The sequence below is a fragment of the Saccostrea echinata genome, unplaced genomic scaffold, assembly GCF_033153115.1.
Source record: "Saccostrea echinata isolate AGI-Se365-2 ecotype Australia unplaced genomic scaffold, CSIRO_AGI_Sech_v1 ptg000014l, whole genome shotgun sequence".
Classification (NCBI taxonomy): domain Eukaryota; kingdom Metazoa; phylum Mollusca; class Bivalvia; order Ostreida; family Ostreidae; genus Saccostrea; species Saccostrea echinata.
The window spans coordinates 18,265,275-18,288,759 of NW_026889763.1; the positions used below are offsets into that span (position 1 = coordinate 18,265,275).

Sequence of the window (23,485 nt, forward strand, 5' to 3'; positions counted from 1 at the left end):
TTGCCCTTAGGAGGCTTTGCTGATTATGGCAACTAAATAAAAGTACACGTGTACGTGCATGATTAGTATGCTTCTTACTGAATTTTAATATTCACACACACACACACACCCTCCCTCACACACACACACACACAAACAAATTCACAGAGTCCACGAACGTAGGTCTTTATCTCTGACGTATATAAATTATTCAGCATGTTTTCAAATCATATATATATATTGATTTATTTACTTAGCAAAATTATAATTAAATTAAAAATATAGTTGATTGAAGTAATTGGAAATTATTTATAACCGATTAAGGTTGTATAGTATAGCTGGCAGAATTCCCATCAGTACACCGACCTCTTAAGGTGACAAACTATAACGATTTATAAATAGATCACCAACCACTGCTACATTAATGTAAGATCTGTTGACACGTGGGGCAAAGTCTGGGACTTACACAATCGTTAAGGTGTTGTCTTTTACATAGAAAAAAAAACAATATAGATGAGTAATCGTCATTTGCTCAGAGTACTATGCACATCCGCTTTTGAAATACTAAATAAATATTGCAGAAGATGATTGTTGAGTCGGTAATTTTCGAATCGGACATTGGCTTTATCGGCAGGGAGGGGAGGATGGAGAATTCTTTATCTGGGGATTCCACTGAATTCGCCCAAAATGATAGCGACGACTTCATGGTCAGTGACCCTCCCTGTTTTGGCCTCGATCTTGAAATGGGCGTTGCTGAGTTTGGAATAAGCGAACCGCACGGAAGCGAGCTGATAGGTCTTGAGATGGGACTGAGCGAGTTCGCCATCAGTGGCCATCAATTTTCGGAAGAAATCGGACCAGATCCCCTTTCTGGTGCATACTTTGGAGAAAACCTCAGCGCGATGGTCGGACAGAGTTTAAAATCGAGTGAAGGTTTTTCTCAGCAGCTACATGAGGATGTACAAATGCAAAGTGAGCTTAATATTATAGGAGCCCAGGTTAAAGTGAACGAGGACTCTGTTCATGTAAACAAAGGGCTGGGTCTGGACCTTCCAGACTGTCTGGAATCGGAAACTGATGAGGAAACCAGACCAACAGAAAACAAGGTAAACAAACATTAGTCAACGTTTGCTTGTGTGTTCTTTTCCATCGAAGAGAGGTTATTTCCCTCTTATTCAAATGATGACATTGGTATTGGACACATGTTGTTACGAATTTAAATAAAAATACAGGTATATAAATTTTTATTGTCCTGATAATTAAAGTTTTAAGTCAATAATTAACAATCTAAAATGGGATTTCCTTTTTTTTTAATTGTAAATTTGAATCACTATTAAACAGCCAACAATTTGATTCGCCTCGAGTAATTTTAAAAATTCATGAGGATTGTCTCGGATATACATGTGTATATATAGGTACATGTCCACAATGCGTTCCACATCGTATTTAATATATATCTGGTCACCTTGACTAGCCTAGTATAATCTATATAGACTCTCGACATATTATATCCAGTAACATCAGTAAGACTTACCATGTGTCCTATCTATTTGTCTGTAAACGACTTCAGTTCAAGTGTCTCATATGGCTAAGTACTCATGAAAGTGGGTTCGTTTCCAAAAACTAGGTCAATGTAAATACGACTTGACGGGCAGTGATACGTGTACAGCACAAATACGGAGATAATTCCCTTGTTTATCGTTAGAAAATGGAGACTAAAACACCAAATAATGGTAAGTTGTATGAGTGTAACACTTCTGGTGACGAATTTATTAGAATAGAGAACTTTTGATTTGTTTAAAGTGCTAATTATTAGCTTCTAAGACAAGCGCAGGATAGATTATTAAAACGTCCTAGAAACTGACATTCATATGAGGCGCCGTTTTGGTATTTACTGCCAAAAAGTGATATCACCTATTCGAATAGGTGATATCACCTATTCGAATAGGTGATATCACCTATTCGAATAAGTGATATCACCTATTCAAATTGAATAGGTGATATCACCTATTCGAATAGGTGATATCACTTATTCGAATTGGTGATATCACTTATTCGAATAGGTGATATCACTTATTCGAATAGGTGATATCACCTATTCGAAATGAATAGGTGATATCACCTATTCAAATAGGTGATATCACCTATTCGTGCTGAATAGGTGATATCACCTATTCGAATAAGTGATATCACCTATTCGAATAAGTGATATCACCTATTCAATTTGAATAGGTGATATCACCAATTCGAATAGGTGATATCACCTATTTGCATTTCTTACAACAATAAATAATGAATGCTCCCTTCCTCAAGATTATCTACATTTTCATTGGAACCAAGCAAATTCGGGCTGCATTAGGGTCTGTAAGTCTCGTCACGTGCCTCGCGAGATTTTTCGATAATATTAACTTCCGGGTACCTCACACATGGAGATGCAAGATGTGTATTGCGTTATGCATGTTTATGGTTTACACAAAGCGTATAAGGAAAGTTAAGCAGTTGTACAAAGCCGAAGGGTTCTCCGACTTACGATGGATAAATTGAGGGTCGTAAAAGCTTGGGTGCGAGCAAGTAGGAGGAGAATTTCAATCGAAGTACAGGTAAACAAGTCAGAGAATGTCACCTGTTTCTTGGGTATTCTTGGGTGAAATAGAAGTCTTATATTATACATTTATATCTGATTAGAATATTTTTGTTATCATCATTACAACTAATTTATTAACAGATTTTTCTTGAAATCGAGGATAATGATGTTATTACCAGCTGATTAAGGAGGAGTAGTGTAAGTGTCAGATGGGTACGAACGTCATCTTGTGACAGCATCACCTTTGTTTGGGTAAATAATTTGTTCAGAATACGCTTCATTTATCAACAGAAATTAAGCTGTTGCATGTCAGTGGGTCTAGTTTTATAAGTATTCAATGTTTGAAAGCACTTATCAGGTGCAGGTCCAGTACAATCTTTTGATTTAGCTATATAGCTTTATTAAGCTATTCAGAATAGATAGAACGTTCTATCGTTAAAATGATATTGTCCTACGGACCCGGTTTAACGATAGAATTTGTTCCGTGTATTCGCAATGTAGCAAAATAAACACGGGCGATAACTCGAATTCTCTGCATTTTGTATGAAGAATCCAGAGAGTTCCGAATGTCAACATGGCGTTAAATTTGAAGCGAGGAAAAAACGTTGAGAAAATGAGTTGAATTTTCGTATATATATGGATTAATTTGTAGGTTAAAAGGCATATACAATCTCAAAAATGTTTGTTATGATTAATTTGGTAGTTATTTTCAATGCAACTCCTTTTGTATTCTTCAAAATCATTTCGGAGTGGATCCACTCCGATTTGCTACGTTGCAAGTATATGGGACATATTCTAACTGTGGTGAGGGCTTGTCCCGAGACACAGTTAGATTATTCTAACTATATTCAGAATAGCTTAATTTAGCTATTTTATATCAGTTTTTCTTAAATGTGTACTTTTCTCAGCATGCACAAAAAGTCGCACCTTGGTGCAGTGATGATACTCAACCTTGAACTCATCTGAAATTGATGCATTATAAAACTCACTCATTAAAATCTCCTTGCATTCATGTAATAATTTTTAGGCCCAAATACTGTACAGCAGTCCTCAAAATACTGGAATTTGGGTGAAAATACTGTACATTGTTCATAAAAAAACTGTAAAAAATATCAACCAAAAATCAATGTAAGAGGTTCATTTTTAGCTCTTCTGAGCCAAAGGCCCAAAGAGCTAATGCTATGGCCATTTGTGCGGTGTGCGTAAACTTTTTAGAATATGGGCCATAACTCAAGAACCCTTTGGCCAATTATTGTCAAATTTGTCACAGGGTATCCTTGGGCCAAGGGCTTCCGTTTATACTAAAACTAGGGTTGTGACCCTTAAACAAGGGGAGATAATTAGGAAAATAGAAACAAATTAAAGAGACTTTGTACTCAAAGTTCTAAAAGTTTTTAGGCTACATGCGCAATTGATACAGTTACTTCTTCAATGAAATTATAAAGGAGGCCAATTATGGTCAAGAAGATAATTGATTGGTAATAATTCAGTACAATGAGAAGCAATCATACTTATCCATGCCTCAATGCACACAAGGTAGTGGACAGTTACTCAAATAATAGAAATTTATCTTTTGCTTAAAAGTATTCAAAAGTTGCAAAGTTGGAGATATCTTTGATTTTGCTTGTTGTTTCGATAGCCCATAGCACATATATGAATGGTCAAATACATGCGACTTTTTGTCTATTTCTTACCAAAATAATTTTTGTGAAAAACTGCATATAAATAGCTAAATTAAGCTATTTTGAATAGCTTAATAAAGCTATATAGCTATTTCAAGCTATATAGCTAAATTAAGAGATTGTACTTGACCTGCTTATTTCCCAACGATAAGACTTTCTTTATATATTCTGCAAATTCTCTCTGCATTTATCATTGAAAAAAATTCATATGACTGCAATTATATGACCATACTCTTCAGTTTAGAGAGCATGTTAAAGAGGATATTTTGGTTAAAGTTTTGGTCTGTTAAGGTTTCAGTCTGTTTCAGTGTTTGAAATATTCTTTCATCTTACACAATTGTATACATTAAAATTTATTTTATAGCTAAAGTACAAGAGAACTGCAGCATGTAAGACTACATGTACATCGACTTTGAATAATCTACCTGGTATATCCTCAAAAAGGCAACTCAAATACAGGTATGAAATTGATGTCACAAAATAAGTTTTTGGACTTGCATTTACTCTTATAATTCATATACATATAAAGCATATAAAAAATAGAAAAGAATTAAAGGTTCATCAGGTGACAGCTCAATCATGTATGGAATATTATTAGGCCAAATAAAAAAATATGTGTGGTTCCCGTTACCCGACCGTCGCTATTTTAGATCCCCAACCCTTAACTTTTTTCTGGCAATTTTCATATTTATTTTCCGGAATTTTCCGTGATTTCCGTCATCCACTTCGGTATTAGTTTTAGTTCCAGCAATGGCGACCTCCATGCAAAAATCGTTTCAACACGTAGTGCAAGTGTTTGATGGTGTTAAATCTAAAGCAAGCTAGCATGGCGCAGCAGTATACCTTTTTCCAGCGCCATGTTTTTTGTTTGTTTGTTTTTTGGTTGCCAAAATTAAATAAATATGCCCAAGAGTGGCGAGATTCAATTAGTTGCTCTGTTTACAGCTGGTTTATAACAAGTGCATGCTGATTAGTCCCTTTATTATTAATGCACGCAAAGGTGTGAAGTCAGGATAGGAAATCACTTCTCGCTTGAAAGCACACAGACAGCTGGCCAGGTAACGTTTTTTGGAGTTAGAGGGAAGATAACATGAGAAAACATTTATTTGATTGCATTGATTATGCAAGAATTAGCCCAATGTGTAAGATAGATTAACTTGTAAATTATTAAATAATTTATATCAGGATCGTTTCTTTTAAACCGAAAGTAGAAAAAAAAAACAGTTCATGAGGAAACGTGAAAAAGAAGACTGCTGATTTCACCTGAATAAAGTCAACTTGCAAAACACCAATATATATGAGAAATGAGCTTGGAAGTATGAAGTCTTCAATGAGGCAAAAAGGTTTCATGAAAGGATTTAAAATTTTAATAATATTAAATATTTGTAATTCTGACGAATTTGAATCATTCTATGTCATCTTGCTTAGGTGATTTATTTTGTTTTAAACATTACTGTACAAAGTATAGGTGTCACATTCTTTTCCTCTGACAGCTCTTAAAAGTTTATCGTTCAAAATTTATTATTAAGTAAAATAAGAATTATTCTGGATAAAAGTAATTAATTTCATTTATAAACACTGATTTTAAACAAAAGGATGTTCACCTTGGACTTTATTTTTTACAAAAAGAAAAGATTGTGTTTTCATTATTTTTATGCCCCTGGATCGAAAGATCCCGAGGGTATATTGTTTTTGTCCTGTCTGTCTGTTTGTCTGTTTATCTGTTTGTCTGTTTATCTGTTTGTCTATCTGTCTGTTGTCAATTTTAACCTTGCCCATAACTTTTGATTGGTTGGAGCTATGACTTTCATATTTCACATGTGTATTCTTTGTGACAAGACCTTTCTTTGGGTACCATCATATTTGACCTTTTGACCTTGACGTTGGAGTTTGACCCACTTTTGCAAAATTTTATGAGACTTTAACCTTGACCATAACTTCTGAACAGTTGGTGCTTGGGGTTTCGAACTTCACATGTGTATTCTTTGTGACAAGGCCTTTCTTTGAATACCAACAACTATGACCTTTTGACCTTGACCTTAGAGTTTGACCTACTTTTGAAAAACTTTAACCTTGGCCATAACTTTTGAACGGTTGGAGCTAGGGCTTTCATACTTCACATATGTAATCCTTGAAACAAGACCTTTCTTTGGATACCAACAACTTTGACCTTGACCGTGATGTTTTACTTACTTTTAAAAAACTTTAACCTTTGCCATAACTTTTGAACAGTTGCAGCTAGGGCTTTCAAATTTAACATTTTTTATCTTTTGGCCTGGATTTTGACTTGCATTTGAGAAACTTTAACCTTCGCCATAAGATGCCATATGGGGGCATCAGTGTTTCACAAACACATCTTGTTGATTTAAAAATATTTGTTTCATATTCATAACTAGGGTGCCCCCTACCAATGTTGACTAGTATATTTCACGCCACATCGAAATGCCACTTATTTTCTCCTTCACTCTGTTCATCCACAAATAAAACATTTCTTTTCTGAACCATAGTTGGAAAAGACTGAATTCAAAATAAACAAAACATTTATTAGTTATGATTTACATACTCAGCTCTTCACAAAATATTTCTGTTTTTTCGCATTCTATAATATACAATTTTAGATTTTATATACCTGTATAAAGTTTAAGACTTCCGCAGCAGATTCCGATGGAGAAATCATGATCTATATTTAAGATTTAATGTATAATGCTTAAGATATCCATTAATTTTACTTATAATATACAATTCTGAAATTAATATCATCCTTTAAAAACAAGGACAGCACTTATCATCTTCGTAAAAACTTAACATTCTAAAAAAAGAAAATATAATATCCAAATAACAGTTAAATAATTCAATTTGCTCATGCTGATTTTCTTCAAACATTGTATTTTCTGGATGAGTATGAACTCGAATGAATAGAATCAGCAAACAACTGTTTAAATACCCAAGACATTTTATTCACACATTAAAGCACATATCTAATCCATATGCTTAAGAGAAAACATATCTAACACTCTACACATAAAATAGTTCACTTATGCTAACGAAAAGAAATAGGTATTATTTGGAAAAATTTAGAAAATCATTTTGTTAAAAAAAAAAAAATAAATAAAAAATCCCTACCCATCTTCCCTATTTTTTTTGGAGGTGTAACCAGAACCACACATATTTTTTGTTTGGCCTTAACGCTGGGTTTCCAAATGTCAAAATTAAGGGTATTCGATATATTCCATACAAGTTGTCAATCATTTATAAGTGATTTGTACAGAGGTTCATTTGCATATAAATGTTGTTAACATTGTTTTACTGTCTTTATTAACTTGTAATACTAAATTTTATAAATTGACAAATTCATTCTTTTTAGAAAGTGCATATAATTTGGAAAAGAGACCATCAATCCACTGGGGGGTATCGCATGAAAGCAATGATTATAGAATATTGTAAGGTTGGAGGATCGAGTTATAGTACAACAGGCAGGCAAGTAATGGTACTTTGTTCTGGAAATTTTTCGCCCCAGTTAAGTTTTATTTTTCTCATTCTGCCCTCCTTACAAGTAGGTGAATTTAAAACGGGACAAATTCGAAGAAGGCAGCATATATCTTTTAAACACAAATGTGTCTGATCAAATTTTAAAAGGGCAAAATTGTTTTCAAGGGTGAAAGAGTGAATATTTTAAAAATTAGAATGGGGTGAAAATATCCAATAATACAGGTTATATGTATTAAAACAGTACATATGCATTTCTCTTTTCTTTAAAATGAAAATAATTTGTTCTGTAAAAGGACAAATTTTGTTCTGATTTGTATCAAATAAATAAATATGTGCCAGATTTATTATTTTGCAGGCACCTAAGATACCATCAGTTGTGCGTCAAGCTGTGCAAAAATTCTATGTCATGTTACAGAATCTTTCTTAAATACAGGTATATGTCTGCTCATCTGGCAATCTTAGGACATCACTGGATGGTTTTGTTTAAAAAGATTACAGAGTTAACACACACTTCCAGCATGAAGACCAGCCAGTTGCCTCACCTGTCCTGACATTGTTAAAGGTAAATGGCCCTTTCAGAAAAGGATCTGACAATGCAAAGGCTTGCTAATCAATTAAAGATTTCTATTTACTAATAGGTAATTAATTTGAATTTCTGTAGCTTAAAAATTTAATGATGTGAATTAAAAGAAATATTTTAATCAAAATTATTTTTATTTCAGTACTTTGTGACAGTGAAAAGACATGGCTTTAAATTACTGCATCAGAGATCAATCCAGGTTATAAATCTGAGGAAAACAATAAAGCATCACTTCGAGCTACTTATATCACTGCCTTAATAAGTTGTCTGCATGTGTAACTAACAAAGGACAGTGACCAGTTGTACCTATGATATCAGAGGGCATCCTGAAAAACACTCATCACTAAGAATAGAAAACTTCAAATGACTTTTGTATCAATCCTTTTGAATTTCATCTGGCTTGGAATTTCAGTAGCCTTTAGCATCCTTCAAGCATTTCATGAAGTACATGTACCAATTTGCAGGTATAAAATGTTTGAAACAGATTGCTTGTCCCAAATAAAAAAAAGTAAATTCTCTGCCAATTAATAGTGTCATAAGCAGTTGATTGATATCACAGTTCCACTGGCATAGTATTTGTAGTTGAATGGTGCCATTTTTAAGAAAACTTTTCACAAAAACCTGGAAAACATCAGATGGAAAGGAGCATCTACAAGAAAAACAGTGAACACTTTCTTGAATATTAACAATGATATGTCATGTCCATTTACATCCTTTATATAAACTAATTAACCAAATCATAGAGAATTATGTACAAATTTGTCCTTTTGTGTATTCATAGTGTATTAAATTGATTTTACTAATTTATAAATATTTATGTTTTTCACAGTCATTAACATTTACAAATAGAAGTACATATAACATGAAAATATTACATGTTTAGTAGGATAACGTGAAATTGTTATACCACAAAAACCATCGCTGACCTCGCCTCGGTCAGCAATGGTTTTTAAGGGGTAAGAATTTCACATCACCCAAAATAAACAGGTAATATTTTTCTTGTTATAGAATGCATTTTAAAGAAAACAACAAGGTGAAACGAACGTGCAAACATTCTGCACAGTTAACATTTTTTATTACTATATATACTGTTACCCGTAGTCATGCATTTTCAACCATTGGGATGTAATGTCTGGCATGCAGTATGGTAATAGTACTTGTTAACAAATGTTTTTTAAACCAATCAAATTTGACTATTTAACATGAAAGTGTATAACAAATTTATCTAGCATAATGGTGTTGTAAGTAACCATGGAATGTGAGCTTGTGTGAACTTGATCCTGAATTATTAAGTTTTGAATATTGTAATAAAGAATTGTGCAGCCTAAACTTTAACTTGTACCTGATTTAAATGGAGTTCCGTCATTAACAAGTTGGAAGTTGTTACACTCTCCATGAGTATAATAACTGGGGGATCTGCTTCATTTGCAGATACATGGATAACACATTCACTCAAAGCGCTGTCCCTTTTTCAGTACCTTGTGCAGCCCTGTAATATGTTATGACAAATGGAGAAAAATGCCTATTTCAAGAAAAAAAAAGTCTGTCTCATAATTGTAGAAGTATTGGAAAAGGGGGGGGGGGGGTGGTGGTGGTCATGAAACTTGGCAGTTAATACAGTTTGTATGTGTAAATGAAAAAAATGCTTTCTTCTTTGTAGAATAAAAAATAATTATTTTTTGAGTGTATGTGACCATTTTTATTTCTGAATAGACAGGGTAGCCTACAGAATGACCAATTTTGAGCTGACCATTTTTATTTATTGTAATTAAATTAAAAAAAAATGTGTTTTCTACAAAGATCATATGTTATCGACGTGGTATTCAACTTTGTATTCCCATGGTCGATGCATTTGGGTACATCTATTTTTTTATTTGCTTTCAATGACATCGCATTCAATATCCCAATCTCATGTATACCTGTCCAATACTCCAAATTATACCATATTGTAAGCTAAATTAATGCTTTAAATTTATGAAACCAATCTGTAGATAAGCGTGCCTTTTGAATACAGACGATTTTAGAATAAAAACGATTTAATTTTCCCTTTATGCTTAAGTATGTTGGCTAATCTTGGCCCCCTCGGAATAGCTTGTGTTTACGTTATGTAATGAAAAAATAAAGCAATTAAACGCTATTTACCTGCATCTATCAATCCATTTTCTCCTCTTCTTTGCAACAATCGGGAATCAAAACAAACTACAAGTTTAATAATTCCACTGCGATGCTTACAACTTAAGTAATCCATTGTCTCCAAGAACGCTCAGGTACCCGGGAGTTATAAAACGAAAGTGAAAGTCAACGAGACTTACAGACCCTTTGAATTTTCCTATAGTATACATGATAGATAAGTGTAATAAATATAATTTGTGAGCAAAACAAACTACAAATTCTACTGGGCTGCTTAAAACTAAATGCGAAGCTGTAATCCATTGTCTGCAAGAATGGTAAGTTATAAAACGAAAGTGAAAGTAAATGAGAATTAAAGGCTATAGTCTTGGGAGCAGTTGTTATTTCATAAATAATTTGAATAGGTGATATCACCTATTCGAATAAGTGATATCACCTATTCAAAATGATTAAGTGATATCACCTATTCGAATAAGTGATATCACCTATTCGAATAGGTGATATCACCTATTTGATTTGAATAGGTGATATCACCTATTCGAATAAGTGATATCACCTATTCAAAAGGAATAAGTGATATCACCTATTCGAATAAGTGATATCACCTATTCGAATAGGTGATATCACCTATTCGAATAGGTGATATCACCTATTCGAATAGGTGATATCACTCATTCAAATTGAATAGGTGATATCACCTATTCGAATAGGTGATATCACTTATTCGAATAGGTGATATCACCTATTCGAATAGGTGATATCACCTATTCAGAAGCTGAATAGGTGATATCACTTATTCGAATAGGTGATATCACCAATTGAATAGGTGATATCACCTATTCGAATAGGTGATATCACTTTTTGGCAGTAAATACCAAAACGGCGCCTCATACATTCACGCTTGACGACATCTGTTTTTCTGCGCCGCTTGTAAATAGGACATTTTCTCAATCTAAGGAATTTTTACAAAAATATGTAGTAAAATGTGATACATAAAATGTATACAGGGATGCCATGATAAACTGAACTTGTTTAACAGCCGACTCCATCAAACCTTATAGATGTTTTAAAAAATGTCAAATACTTTGTTCTAAATATAGATACTATGAATTTAAAGGCCATTCAGAGTGTCTCTACATGAAGAGACTCTAACAAAATACTTATTGAAAAAGCAAAATGTTTATTTTTGTTTGTTGTTTTTGTTGTTGTCAGGATCATTAATCCTCTTCAAAACAAATGAACACTATGTTAAGAATATTAAAACTTGTGTGTTTAATAACTTAATTAGTAAAAAAAAAATTAAAGGTATAACGAACAGTTTTGAAAGGTGAAAGGTGACGAAAACATCAAGATTTACATACCGGTACATGTTGAAAAAGTTCATTGGAATTTGTGTTAACAACAGGAGTCCTGTAATAAAACTCCATAGAAGTGATTTATTCAGTATGATTATTGTTTATTTATAATTTATATGATGGAAAGGGGTGAGGGTGGGGGGTATTCAGGAAATCTTTGAAAGTTTTGGTGAATAGCCTGGTTTGCCCTTGTTTTTCGTTTTAAAATATGTTGTTAAATGTACATTTTAAGAGTTATTTTGGTACCTTTTTTATCCCATTAGTAGCATGACACGACATGAAACAAGTATAGAATATATATTTCTTTTAAAATATGTTGCTTGAGACATTATATTTGTTGAAATTTTGGATCCACCCCTGAAGTTTTTTTTTTGCACCTCATCAATTAGAATAATTTGTTGACAAGCAGTCATGAAAACTGGATTTCAAGGGCTTAGTCTTTGTGTTAAAACCCCCTCCCTAAATATCCACCACTGATTTATTTTAGCATAACTATTCGGAATATTTGCATTCGGATCTAATCATTAATTCCAGCTAGGGATAATTGAACAATCAAGGAAACATGATAATTCCGAGAAGTATGAAACCCAGTGTTGTCTGTCCATGATCCTTGTCCGTATGACTTTATTTTATGTATTGAATTTAATTTTTCACTCTCTGATATACAGAGACAAAGGGTGTAGAAAGGTAAATAAGTTAGGAGCGTAAATCTGAAAAATTGCCCTCCTCTTTTGACAAGAGTTTCCAGGATGGAGCTTCATTTCTGTTGGCTGAAAACTGCTCACAAAATTATAACTTAAAGATTATACCTGCAAGAATAAATTCACAAACACAATTGAAATGGGTAAAAGGAATCACACACTCTTTAATAGTTGCTAAAATTTGACCAGAGGGCGTCATAGATATAAAGGTTGCGTAATGAAAATTATCTGAATGACAAGTTTAAAATTCTTTATGAAATTATAATCCATTGAGATAAGTGTGTGGGGGTTTTAACTTTACATAAAGGTTTTTGATGACAGTGCCGCGATTGTGACTTTGTCAAGGTCTATAGACCTTTTGATAAGAGAGAGGTAACTCTCCTTGGGATTAATGACTATAACATCCCCCACTCCCAGAAAAATATACATATCAAGTAATAAGGAAAATTTGTTTGGTATTTTTGACCTTGCTGGTTGTACAATACAGGAAAATAGCCTGTAATCGAAGTAGTAATATGCTTCTAGAGTGTCATCCAAGGCCATTTAATCGAATTTTGAGTTTCACTAGGACAGAAGATGACACTTTTTGTTGGAGCAATAAGTCCAAGTTTTCAAAGTTTTCCAGAAGCTCACACTTACCACATTTTTAAAAAAAAAATGCTTTGTCACCAGTCTGATTCCTTTTCATATGGATTCGGTATATTTCACTGAAAAAGGAACCCTAGCTACAATATCTGCTGGATGTATGTCCTAGTATTATCAAGTATCAAGAAATCATCGTGAACGCAGTCTGCATAGAAATGTGTTTTCTAAATGGTACTCACCGTTACCTCTGTGGCTGTTAAGGAACTTGGATACCTACTTACTGAGTACCCCTCGTTCTTTGAGGGTCTTTCAGCTGAGACCTTAAAAACCGAGGTCCCGTGTCACGGTAGGCGTCGGCACGATAAAGAACCCTCACTTCTCAATATAAAGCCCTGAGTGCCGAGTAAAGGTCTAAATTTGAAGCCCTTCACCGGTGTAATGTGACGTCTCTATACGAGTGAAAAATTCTCGAACGGGACGTAAAACAACATACAATCAATGAATCATCGTTTCTTGAGCACATATAAGGCCTGTATCTACGACTACCATCTGTGCCTATCAGCTGACATCTGCTTCTGCTGAATGATTCCCTGAATCTTTCATCTCTTTTTTTTTCAATGATCGCCGCCTTGTCTTAATCCTCCATTCAGAGTTTTTGTGATGCGATTTAAGGTTCCCATATCTTGTATTGTGGCAGCCTCTTCTGCATCTTGTGATAGCTTATGGCACGGTAAAGAACCCTCACTGCTCAATGGTCCGGAGTGCCGAGTGAAGGTCTAAATTTGAAGCCCTTCACCGGTATATGTTGACGTCTCTATAAGAGTGAAAAATTCTCGGATGGGACGTAAAACAGCATACCATCAATCAGTCGTTGTTTCTATCTGAGTAAAGTATTTGATGACCAGTGGCAAGTTTTCGAGTTCCACATACTTCTTTAGGACTGGATGTCACTTTCCTGCTGGGTTTGACTGCCATTCATCATGTGTTAAGTTTCCTGAGTAGTTTCCATCCTTTCCTTGTTACTATTATCCTCGGCTTTGATTTCTGTAGCAATTAATTTTTTACACGTTAGGGTTGCTAACCTTAAGCAAAACCCCCCGTACTCGCAAGACCAGTGGTTTTCTTTCGGGGTTTTCTTCCTTTAGTCACAGATTCCGATTATTTAAAGGTGCTGCCTTTTGTCTTTGACCACTTTGACTCAGCTGCCGTAGCATTTCCAGGGTCATCGAGACTAGGAGGCGTGACAAGTAATTTGCTGGCAGAACTTACTTGAGACGATGGGTATTAACTCGAAGTTTTGTTGGTGAATCTAAGTGACCAAAGAAGCACCCCTCGAAATCCTCATCAGCATTTGACCTCACTTGGATATGGAGGTGGGGATAAAATAACACAGAGAGGAATGAAAATTACTGTGGAATCAGATAAGGCATTTAAGCCAAAAGTCTGCGTAACACTTAGCTTCTTGATGTTTTCATTATTATAGTAAAAATATAAATGAGTTCCAGTTGTAAAATTTTATTTTTAGTACACATACAATAATTAACTGTCACGGTCATACATAATAAAAGACGAACCAATGAACAATTTTGTAGTTCAAAGTAATAATCTCGATGCACATTGTCTTTTGCTTGTTCATTAACTCAAATGGGCAGTACATGTCATCATTGTTTCATCCACAATAGCACGCCCGTAGGAACCGGAGAGGGAAGATGCCCCCTAATTTTGCCAATTTACATATACTTTACTGTAGAAAACAAAGTTAATTTACAGTTGTGTTCCTTCAATAATATTAAGCAAGTATATTCTGTACATAAGAAATAAATCTAATTTACACCTGTGCCCCTCAAAAATAAGACATTAAAAATAATAAAAATATACAAAAAGATAAAAATAACGTAAGATGTTTATTAGACAGTTTGTGATTTCATTACTGTTTCCGGTGGGCCTATAGATTCGGTCACAGTAGATATGTTTGGTTCATTGTGCAGGTTCCCTCATATTTATGAATAATTAGTCAAACACATTTAACACCTAAATCTCTCTTAAATCAGATTTAATTTGCTGAAGATCAAACCTTTAAAAATCTATGGGACCTTCTACCATAATTTTTCTGTCACCCATAGCTTCCACAGTAATTATATATATTCTGCATGCACCTGCCTAATTGGAATTTCGAAATCACACTTATACAAAAAAGCAATGATAATGAAGACAAGGAAAAAGTGCTTACCGTCGTTTCATCAACAAACCAAATAATTTGTCATTATTAAAATTTGAAATTCAAACTTTATTGTATGACGTTATTCCGTTTGTCAACACCTCCGCTTTTTAAAATAGAACAAGCAATGTCAAGTAAATAGGTAATCAATCACTATTGTAAAAAGCACCAGGTAACCCTTTTACGAGGGATTTTTGAAGGTTTACATTAGATTGACAAGTATTTTTTCTCTAATATAAAAGTGTCGCCCGCGTGGGGCAGTGGTTAGAGCGTTCGCTCTAGAGTCGCGGAGTAAGTTGCTGACCCTTACGTCGCGGGTTCGAATCCCATTGGGGGATGTGGAGACCGGTCCTTCGGAAGAAACCGTATAAACGGTCGCAGTAGGTGCTGGCACGAAAAAAATACCTCACTGCTCAATGGCCCTTAGTACCGAGTATAGTTCAAAATTTGCAGCTCTCCACCGGCAAATGGTGGCGTCTCCATATGAGCGAAAAATTGTCGAGAGAGACGTTAAATAATAAACAAACAAACAAACTGATATAAAAGTCTTCACCCCCCCTCCAACAACAATACATATACAGAAATTAAACAAACATAATTTTGAATTTAACGCTGGTAAAAGCTGGAAACTTTTATCAAACGCCAAAGCAAATATATCAACTGATATCCATACATATGACCAAAATATTTTAAATCAAAAATATAAATAAATTCAACACAAATTGTGCTACATGTTTGTCCGCTTCGTTCACTAGAACTGGAAGATGTTTTAAAATGCTTTAGAGAAATGGACAGATGAATCCTACTTGCCTGACGTATTAATTAAAGGAGAGTTCTCTCTTCTCTTTCGATCAGTAAGTAAAAATGTTCCCCTTACCATCCTTCTAGCAGATAACGTAGACCTATTCGTTGCCAGCAAAAGATCTCCCCCCTCTGCTTCTCTACTTGATCAGTTATAGAATTGAAGACGTGTCGGGATGAGAATGTGATGCTGATTACATACAATTCTGAAGTGGAGTTTCCAGCAAACAAATTTGTAATTTCAAGTCACGATTTTCAATAATTTGCATTAGTAAGATTTAAACAACAAAATAACAAAAATAAAAGTATCCTATTTTCATGATTGCATTAATATATTCAGATTGTCAAAATCAGCACTTTCTTTATGGTTATTTGACATTGGGAGGTCTACGGAAGTTTTCAAAGGAGTAAATATTTACAAATATCGTGACTTTTGTGCTTTTAATGCTTCCAAATATATCTCAAACACGTAAAATAGAAAGATGAAATAGTGTAAAAAGAATAAACACCTTGGCACTTTCATTCACAAATTCTCACGGTTCACGGATCAGGGGCTGCATAATAGGTTGTTTTTCTACCGTGAAGTTTTGTGAATGAAATCTAGTAACCTAGATTCACCTCGCGTAATGTATTACTACACGCGTAAAAGAACAATGTAAGCCGGAACGACTTGATGCTTTTTAGATAAAATTAAAAATAGTTTAATAGATTATCGAAAATGCATAAATAGGATTGACTTCTCACTCTCTTTAAGCATTTGCAAAGTTTAAAAGATACAAAACATCTTTCAGACCCCCCTTCCAAAAATGATGGAGTTTGTGGAATTTCTGGTAGACATGGAAGGGATTAAGGATTTTAGTACAGCTTCAACAATGACAGATATAATCATGGAAGAAATCGTAGACAATGCTGTAGCAGTGAGTGATTCGTCTTGTTCCCTATCAGCAAGTAGTCCGTCCACAGGAGAAAGGATACACTGCCCTGATACGCCGTGTGGACAAGACTCGAACTATTCTGCCAAAAACAGTTCCATCAAAGCTGTTGTATCCAAAGCCAAAGACCCCGGTCCTAAATCAACATTCCTTCCTCCCTGTCGTGTGTGCGGGGACAATGCTTCTGGATTTCACTATGGGGCTAATACATGTGAAGCTTGCAAGGTTAGTATTGAAAAGAAACATAAAACAATGAGTTATTTGGACTTAACTATGTTGTCATAATTATATTACTATGAACTTTGCTACCCAAGTTTTCCTTTTTCTTCTTTTTTTATTGTGATACGTTGGGCATTTGCAGACAACTTTATTCTTAAAAGGAAGCCAGAAAGAAGAACATTTCGGATACTTTTACTTTTACCACCTACATCTAATTCAATACGCTTCTTGTAGGGTTTCTTCAGAAGAAGTATCGTAAAGGTTCAACAGAATAAAGAGTCGTATAAATGCGCAGGGAAGGGAGGCGGTTGTAATCTGGGGCCAGGAAAAAGAAATCCGTGTGCGGCATGTAGATACGCAAGATGTCTGGAAGTGGGCATGTCAATTAACGGTAAGTGTTTTAGTCAAAGGTGTTACTATATGAATGAACAAAAGCGATGAAGACGGAAATTTATATCGAATTAAACTATCAAAATTTATTGTACAAGGCACAAATATTTGATTTAAAATTTTGACAGTATTGTTTTTAATGTCGACATTTTAATTTTACTGTCAGTATCTTATGCGAATTGGAAAGGAATAAAATACATGTATCTGCTTTTGGAAACTTGAGAAAAAATATTTAATCGATCATATTACTTTTATTTGTATCAAAAAAGAAGAACAAAAATTTTATTTTAAGCAAAATTATTCAAGTTTTGATTTTAGTGCAATATTATTATTACTATGCTACTCTTTCTTTTATAATTTTTACTCGTAGTAGAAACGAGAAATTTGTCTAAATTACGACATCTCTGTTTTTCCAGCAATTAAAACAGGCAGATACACATACGAAAAGAGAACGAAGGACACAGTTGAAGTAAGAAACATGAAGGCAGTAGAGAGTCCCTCCCATCTGGAGACATACATCAGTGATTCTGAGGTCGACCAGATAATCCAGGCCCTGAAGGATGTCCTTCTGAAGAATTGCCCACAGGCCTACAAAATCTTCGACAGGGAAACCAACCTCCACAGACAATGGCAGATCTATGTAAGTCGGCTGGTTTTAATTACAGAACACAGGAAAATTTCCGCCTTCGTTTTATTTTCGCATCTTTCGCCCTTGTTGTCAGTGGACGAATTGCAAATGGGGAACAGAAACATATTAGTTTATTTTCAAAAACTTTTATAACCGGTCAAAAGTGTTGGGAAGTGTTAAATAGGGTGAAAACACTCTAACTTGTATAAAGTTTATACCAGGTAATTAATTAGCTGTGTACATTTTATCAGAACATTATGTGTTCTCTCAGTTCACCCAGACAAATCAATGTTTTAGAAGAAATCTTGGATAACTGAAAATATAAAGCAGTTCAATCTTATAAATAGTATATTTACATGTAAACTTTTAATTTAGAACGACTACAAGGCCAAAGTAGAAATTTTTGGTTCAATGTCAGTGATTCCAAAAGATGTTTGGGACGAATTTTACAAAGAAACGGGAATAGACTTGGACAACAGACAAGAATTGATGAAGGAAATGGCTTGTAGGATGGAGTATGGTCTTACTGTGATGGTCGACTTTGTCCGCGCTATTCCGGGATTCGCTGATCTATCTGTGTCTGATCAGACGGAACTTATAAAAGGTATTATATTTGGAGAATTAAAAAGAAAAATAACATTATTTGCAAAGAAAATTTATCATTGTTATATTAATAGCCGTATTATTTATATTTGTTCAACGAAAAAGATCGTAATTAACCGTGTTAGTTGATGGCTTTTAAGACTTTTCTAAGTTCTTTTTCTTAAAAAAACATTTTGAGATGTAAGAGAGTACTTCATTTTTCTTCAGCATTAAAAATAAAGTGTATGTGTTGGGAGCTATTGCATCATGGGAAATATAATGCATACTAAAAAATGTTATTTAATTTTTAATCAATGCTGGTATTAGCATTGTCGTTATGATGTTGGTAGCCTTAAGCTTTGTCTGTACCTACCACAAAACGTCATCCTGAACAACTGGACATATTTCAGCAAAATTCAGACTTGCCTTACAAAAGCAAACATAAAGTATGACAGTCTTAATTTTTATGAAATGCTATTCTTTTAATGAATACTTTGTAGCATTAAGAGACAAGAAAATGAAGATTTGCAGAACAGTGAAAATACACTAAGTCATTGAATAATGTTGTAAAACTGCTTGACATAACAAACTTTTACATTTAAAAAATTTAAAAATAATAGAGGCTTCACGCAGTCATATTGGAGTACATGCATCCTTTTCTTCAGCAACTTATAATTTGTTCCTCTCCCCCTCTTCTCATGAAATTCGTGTGTCATTCATTTGAATTCAGGTTTGCATGACACGCGAGTGTATTGAGGGCCCATCACCACCTATTTCGATAAGTAATATTAGTAAGATCCCAATATCTTGTAAAATTGAAAAACGAATTGACTTTGAAACTAAATGTTTAAGATTTTACTCTCATAACTAATCAAAATCTCTAACACTTGCTGTTAAAGATAAAGACAATTGTAATTTGCCAATAATCAAGAAAAAGAGTATCATTGAATAATTCTTCTTTTACTCATAATGCTTACCTTGCAGCATCACATTTCGAATTTTTCTTCTTGATGAACCATAAAACTATAAATCCAGAATTACGGGTGATATCGGGGATGTTAAATATGCATCAGAGCGAAATGGAAAAAATTGCAGAAAAAGAGATGGTGGACTCTTTATTTCAATTCAGTACCTCCTTTAGTAACCTTAACCTGTGTTTAGATGAGGTGTTACTTCTACGGGGGATAAGTGTTACCTCTGCAGGTAAATTTAAACAGAAGGGTCTTCTTTCAGCACTACCATTTCTTTCCTTTGTAGCCTCTCATTTTGAATTTATGTTCATTGGTCATTGTCACTGCTTTAACCCTCACCTGAAAGTTGTTACGGGGTTAATCGATGCACAGCTGCAAGATGTTTATAAGCTATTTGGGATTGATGAGTCAATCACCAGCCAATTTAATCAGATGGCTGCAACCTTACAAAAGATAAAACTAGATTGGGAGGAGAGTTTTCTGATGCGTAGCATAGCTGTTACGTCAGCAGGTAAGGCGAGTATGTACCATAAGAGGCATCCTTTGTTATTGCTAGGGACATTATCTGCTTTGCATTCATTATATTTGTCCTCGTACGTGTGTATCTTTCTTTCTACTTTTCCTGCACATATCTATATTATTCAGTTTTTCTTGTTGTAAATCGGAGATAATATATGTCCTGATTTGTTGGGTCAATTTTGCTTGATATGTTTTGGAAAGACATTAAAACACATCTATTATTATAATTATTCTTAAATATACCCAGATGACTTGGAGTTGGAAATATCAACATTTCTAAAGTCTTTGTATCTTGTATCATGTTCTCAGTCTGTGTTTGGTGTTGGTTCTTCACATTTGAAATCAGAGACCAATTTGTCTCAAGTTGAGTCCGTATCCATTTTTGTTGAGTTTTTTTAATATAGGCCTTTAGTATAACTTTGAGTATTGTCCTGTTTTTTATGAAATTGATTTGGTAAGTTTAAACAGTAATCTGACACGTAGAGCAGCAGTAGTTTATTAGTCCCCTACCGGTGAAACCGGAGGGGACTATAGGTTTCCTCTGAGTCTGTCCGTCCGTCTGTCCGTCCGTCTGTCTGTCTGTCTGTCCGTCTGTCTGTCTGTCTGTCCCTCTGTCTGTCTGTCAGTCTGTCCCACTTGGTTTTCCGCACTTTTTTCCTAAACGCTTGCAGATATTGAGCTGATTTTTGGTATGTGAGTGTATCTTGATGAGTTACAGATCAAGTTTGCATTTCGTTCCGCTTCAATGATATTTGACGGAATTACGGCCTTTTCAATTTTTACGGGTTTTCCGCAACTTTCTTCTTAACGCTTGTAGATATTGAGCTGATTTTTGGTATGTGGCTTTACCTTGATTAGTTATAGATCAAGTTTGCATTTCGTCCCGCTTCATTAATTTTTGACGGAATTATAGCATTTTCAATTCTTAACGGGAACCAGATTACACTTGCCGGTAGGGGACTAGTATTGCTAATGCAATACTCTCAGAATGCTTGTTACTAATAAATTGTCAATGATATATTATTTTTATTCTGTTAATGTTAAAAGTATATCCATGATTTTTAGTTGTTTTTTAAATAAACATGGTCATGATTGAATTGCCAGGTTTTTGATTTTCTTTAAAATTGGATTTTAAATTACGATCATCCGAGGAAGTTTAATAATTAACAACATAAGGATTTCACAATGACAGATAAATTTTGAAATCAAATTCAAATTTTTAAAGACTAATAAGTTTTTTAATCGTTGCTATTTGCAAACAACGTCAATCCATTTTTTTTTTCAGACTTATATGAAGTAAAATAGGATGAATAGCAGTTAATGTAAATATTAATGGTCTAGGTAGTGTTTCTGAATCCTAAAATTGATGATTGTCTGTTCTAATAAACTTGTAGGAAAACTACAATTATGTATTTCCTTTTTCTTGTTTGGCCACAGATCGTTGTCAGTTGGAGGAACCAAAAGCTGTAGAACGAATACAGTGGAGATTGATTAATGCTTTTAGAGTGTTAGCAAAACGTAAAAACTTCAAGCCAGAACAAAGGCTCTGGCACATAATAGACCGCTTAACAGCTCTCAGGACTATGACGGAGATCAGTAAGGAACTGGACAAACAAAAATGTTCATGGCCTGTCATGAAAGACCACCCTCTGGTTTTGGATATTCTGCAGAGCTGATAAATGTTCTCAATAATTTTGCCAATTCTATTGTGATAATATGGTTTAAAGTACCTTCAGCTTCAGGTAAAAATGAAGAGCTCTTTAAACATCTAGGATTTGCTGATGTTTCTTCGTGCTGCTGATTTTTGAAATAATATTGCAAGTATAACCAATTCATCTAATGACTAGAATATAAGACATTTACTTGTTGCTCTATCTTGATGACTGTGATTGAAAACAGGGACTACAAGATTCAATCAGTCCAGTGTGTGTGTTTGTACCAAGGAAGGAAACGTATCTTTATTTTCAGGTGATCTCACGTACATGACAACCAGTGATAATTATTAATGCAGCAAAAACTATGTCGATATGTCCTTGTCTCTTTCTTGATTTAGATTTGTGTATACATGTAGCTCCTCCATTGTCTAAATACATGTATTAGGCAAATAGCAAGATTTTGTGCTTGAAATATGTTATTTTTATTGATCATCAGGGGCTATTTCAAGATTTATTATCTTTAAAACCTATATCTCTTTTTTTTCTCCTGTCTTTGTCAATTAGTAAATATAAGCAGTGAAAATTCAAAATAAACATGTTGACGTATGTAATTATCAGAAAACGACATATAACCATGGCTTATGATGATATATATTGGTATGCATCTCATTGATTGAAGACAAAATCCAACTAATTGTATGCAAGAATCATTCCGAAGTTTCTATGATTTCATTATGAAAAAAAGCAATGAAAATGTAACAATGTAAGACTAATTATCATCAGGAGTACATGCATATCTGTTTGATCTTAAATATGCCATCAAAAAAAGTCATAGCCACAAAATTTATATGGGAGTTTTTCCTCCTTAGATACAAAATTTCAATTATTTTTTACTGTTTTTTAATGAAAAATTACAAGACATATACGTAATCCAAATCGTAACCCCAGCCTTTGATGCAAAGTCTTGTCATTTGTATAATATTTTTTGAAGTTTTCATCATCGAGACTTTGACTTCACATGGACCTGAAAATTTCACAGGCACGTGAGTTACATGTTCTTTCTTATTAAAAAAAATAACCCCATACTTAATGAACTATTAAGTATGGGGTAATATATTTTAAAATAAGAAAAACACATAATGTCATGTGCCTGTGGAAGTTTATATTTCATAACAGTTGTCTGTTAATTATGATAAGTATACTTCAGTATGCATCTGTAAATTTTAATATGAATTATATTTGCAACATTTTACATAAAAATGTTTTTCCCAATTTGAATGTACAGGCACATGTTTTTTATTCTTTTGGATGTAAACTTTGAAAATATTTCTAATATAGAAGACAAATATAGTATAGTTTTTGCCTTCCAGTACATTCCAAGAATTTTACTTTTATGTTGATTTATTTTTTTTAATTACAATTTGTTTTTCTTCAAATTTCGAAGAAACTTGAAATAATTTGATTTATATCAGAAATATATGATAG

General features: G+C 33.9%; 2 protein-coding genes and 3 long non-coding RNA genes across 7 annotated transcripts in view; 3 read left to right on the plus strand and 2 right to left on the minus strand.

The window, feature by feature from the left end:
• Positions 1-1,599, minus strand: part of LOC133186886 (centromere protein V-like) — a 32,952-nt gene extending 31,353 nt beyond the window's left edge. Inside the window, exon 1 of one of the 2 annotated variants that reach the window (XM_061322267.1) lies at positions 1,514-1,599. The gene's annotated coding sequence lies outside the window, so the exon portion shown is untranslated. The remainder of the gene's footprint in view (positions 1-1,513) is intronic. The other variant, XM_061322266.1, reaches the window with a different exon arrangement.
• LOC133186884 (nuclear receptor subfamily 1 group D member 2-like) lies at positions 1,597-23,359 on the plus strand. Of its 2 annotated transcripts, none has more exons than XM_061322264.1 (7): positions 1,597-1,712; positions 16,896-17,261; positions 17,490-17,646; positions 18,062-18,285; positions 18,649-18,877; positions 20,113-20,337; positions 21,783-23,359. In XM_061322264.1, exons 1-7 carry the CDS (start codon positions 1,710-1,712, stop codon positions 22,019-22,021), a joined length of 1,443 nt encoding a protein of 480 aa, XP_061178248.1. In that variant the 5' UTR covers positions 1,597-1,709; the 3' UTR covers positions 22,022-23,359. The 2 variants fall into 2 exon arrangements, with proteins under 2 accessions (XP_061178248.1, XP_061178249.1); XM_061322265.1 differs by lacking the exon at positions 20,113-20,337 and adding an exon at positions 19,840-20,058 and having other exon boundaries at positions 21,783-23,358.
• Positions 2,404-7,722, plus strand: LOC133186882 (uncharacterized). The gene is made up of 4 exons (XR_009721096.1): positions 2,404-2,579; positions 2,705-2,815; positions 4,610-4,704; positions 7,610-7,722. It is a non-coding gene; the product is annotated as an uncharacterized LOC133186882 (long non-coding RNA).
• Positions 7,377-10,837, minus strand: LOC133186883 (uncharacterized). The gene is made up of 3 exons (XR_009721097.1): positions 10,457-10,837; positions 9,657-9,803; positions 7,377-8,963 (listed from the first exon to the last, which is right to left on the minus strand). It is a non-coding gene; the product is annotated as an uncharacterized LOC133186883 (long non-coding RNA).
• LOC133186881 (uncharacterized) lies at positions 8,168-9,643 on the plus strand. Its single transcript, XR_009721095.1, has 2 exons — positions 8,168-8,296; positions 8,457-9,643. It is a non-coding gene; the product is annotated as an uncharacterized LOC133186881 (long non-coding RNA).
• Positions 23,360-23,485: the final 126 nt, after the last annotated feature.

Bases quoted from the DNA above. Each gene is read 5' to 3' on its own strand.
- LOC133186884 (XM_061322264.1), top strand. The intron at 17,262-17,489 runs GTTAGTATTGAA...CGCTTCTTGTAG, and splicing joins ATACATGTGAAGCTTGCAAG to GGTTTCTTCAGAAGAAGTAT. The intron at 20,338-21,782 runs GTAAGGCGAGTA...GTTTGGCCACAG, and splicing joins CATAGCTGTTACGTCAGCAG to ATCGTTGTCAGTTGGAGGAA.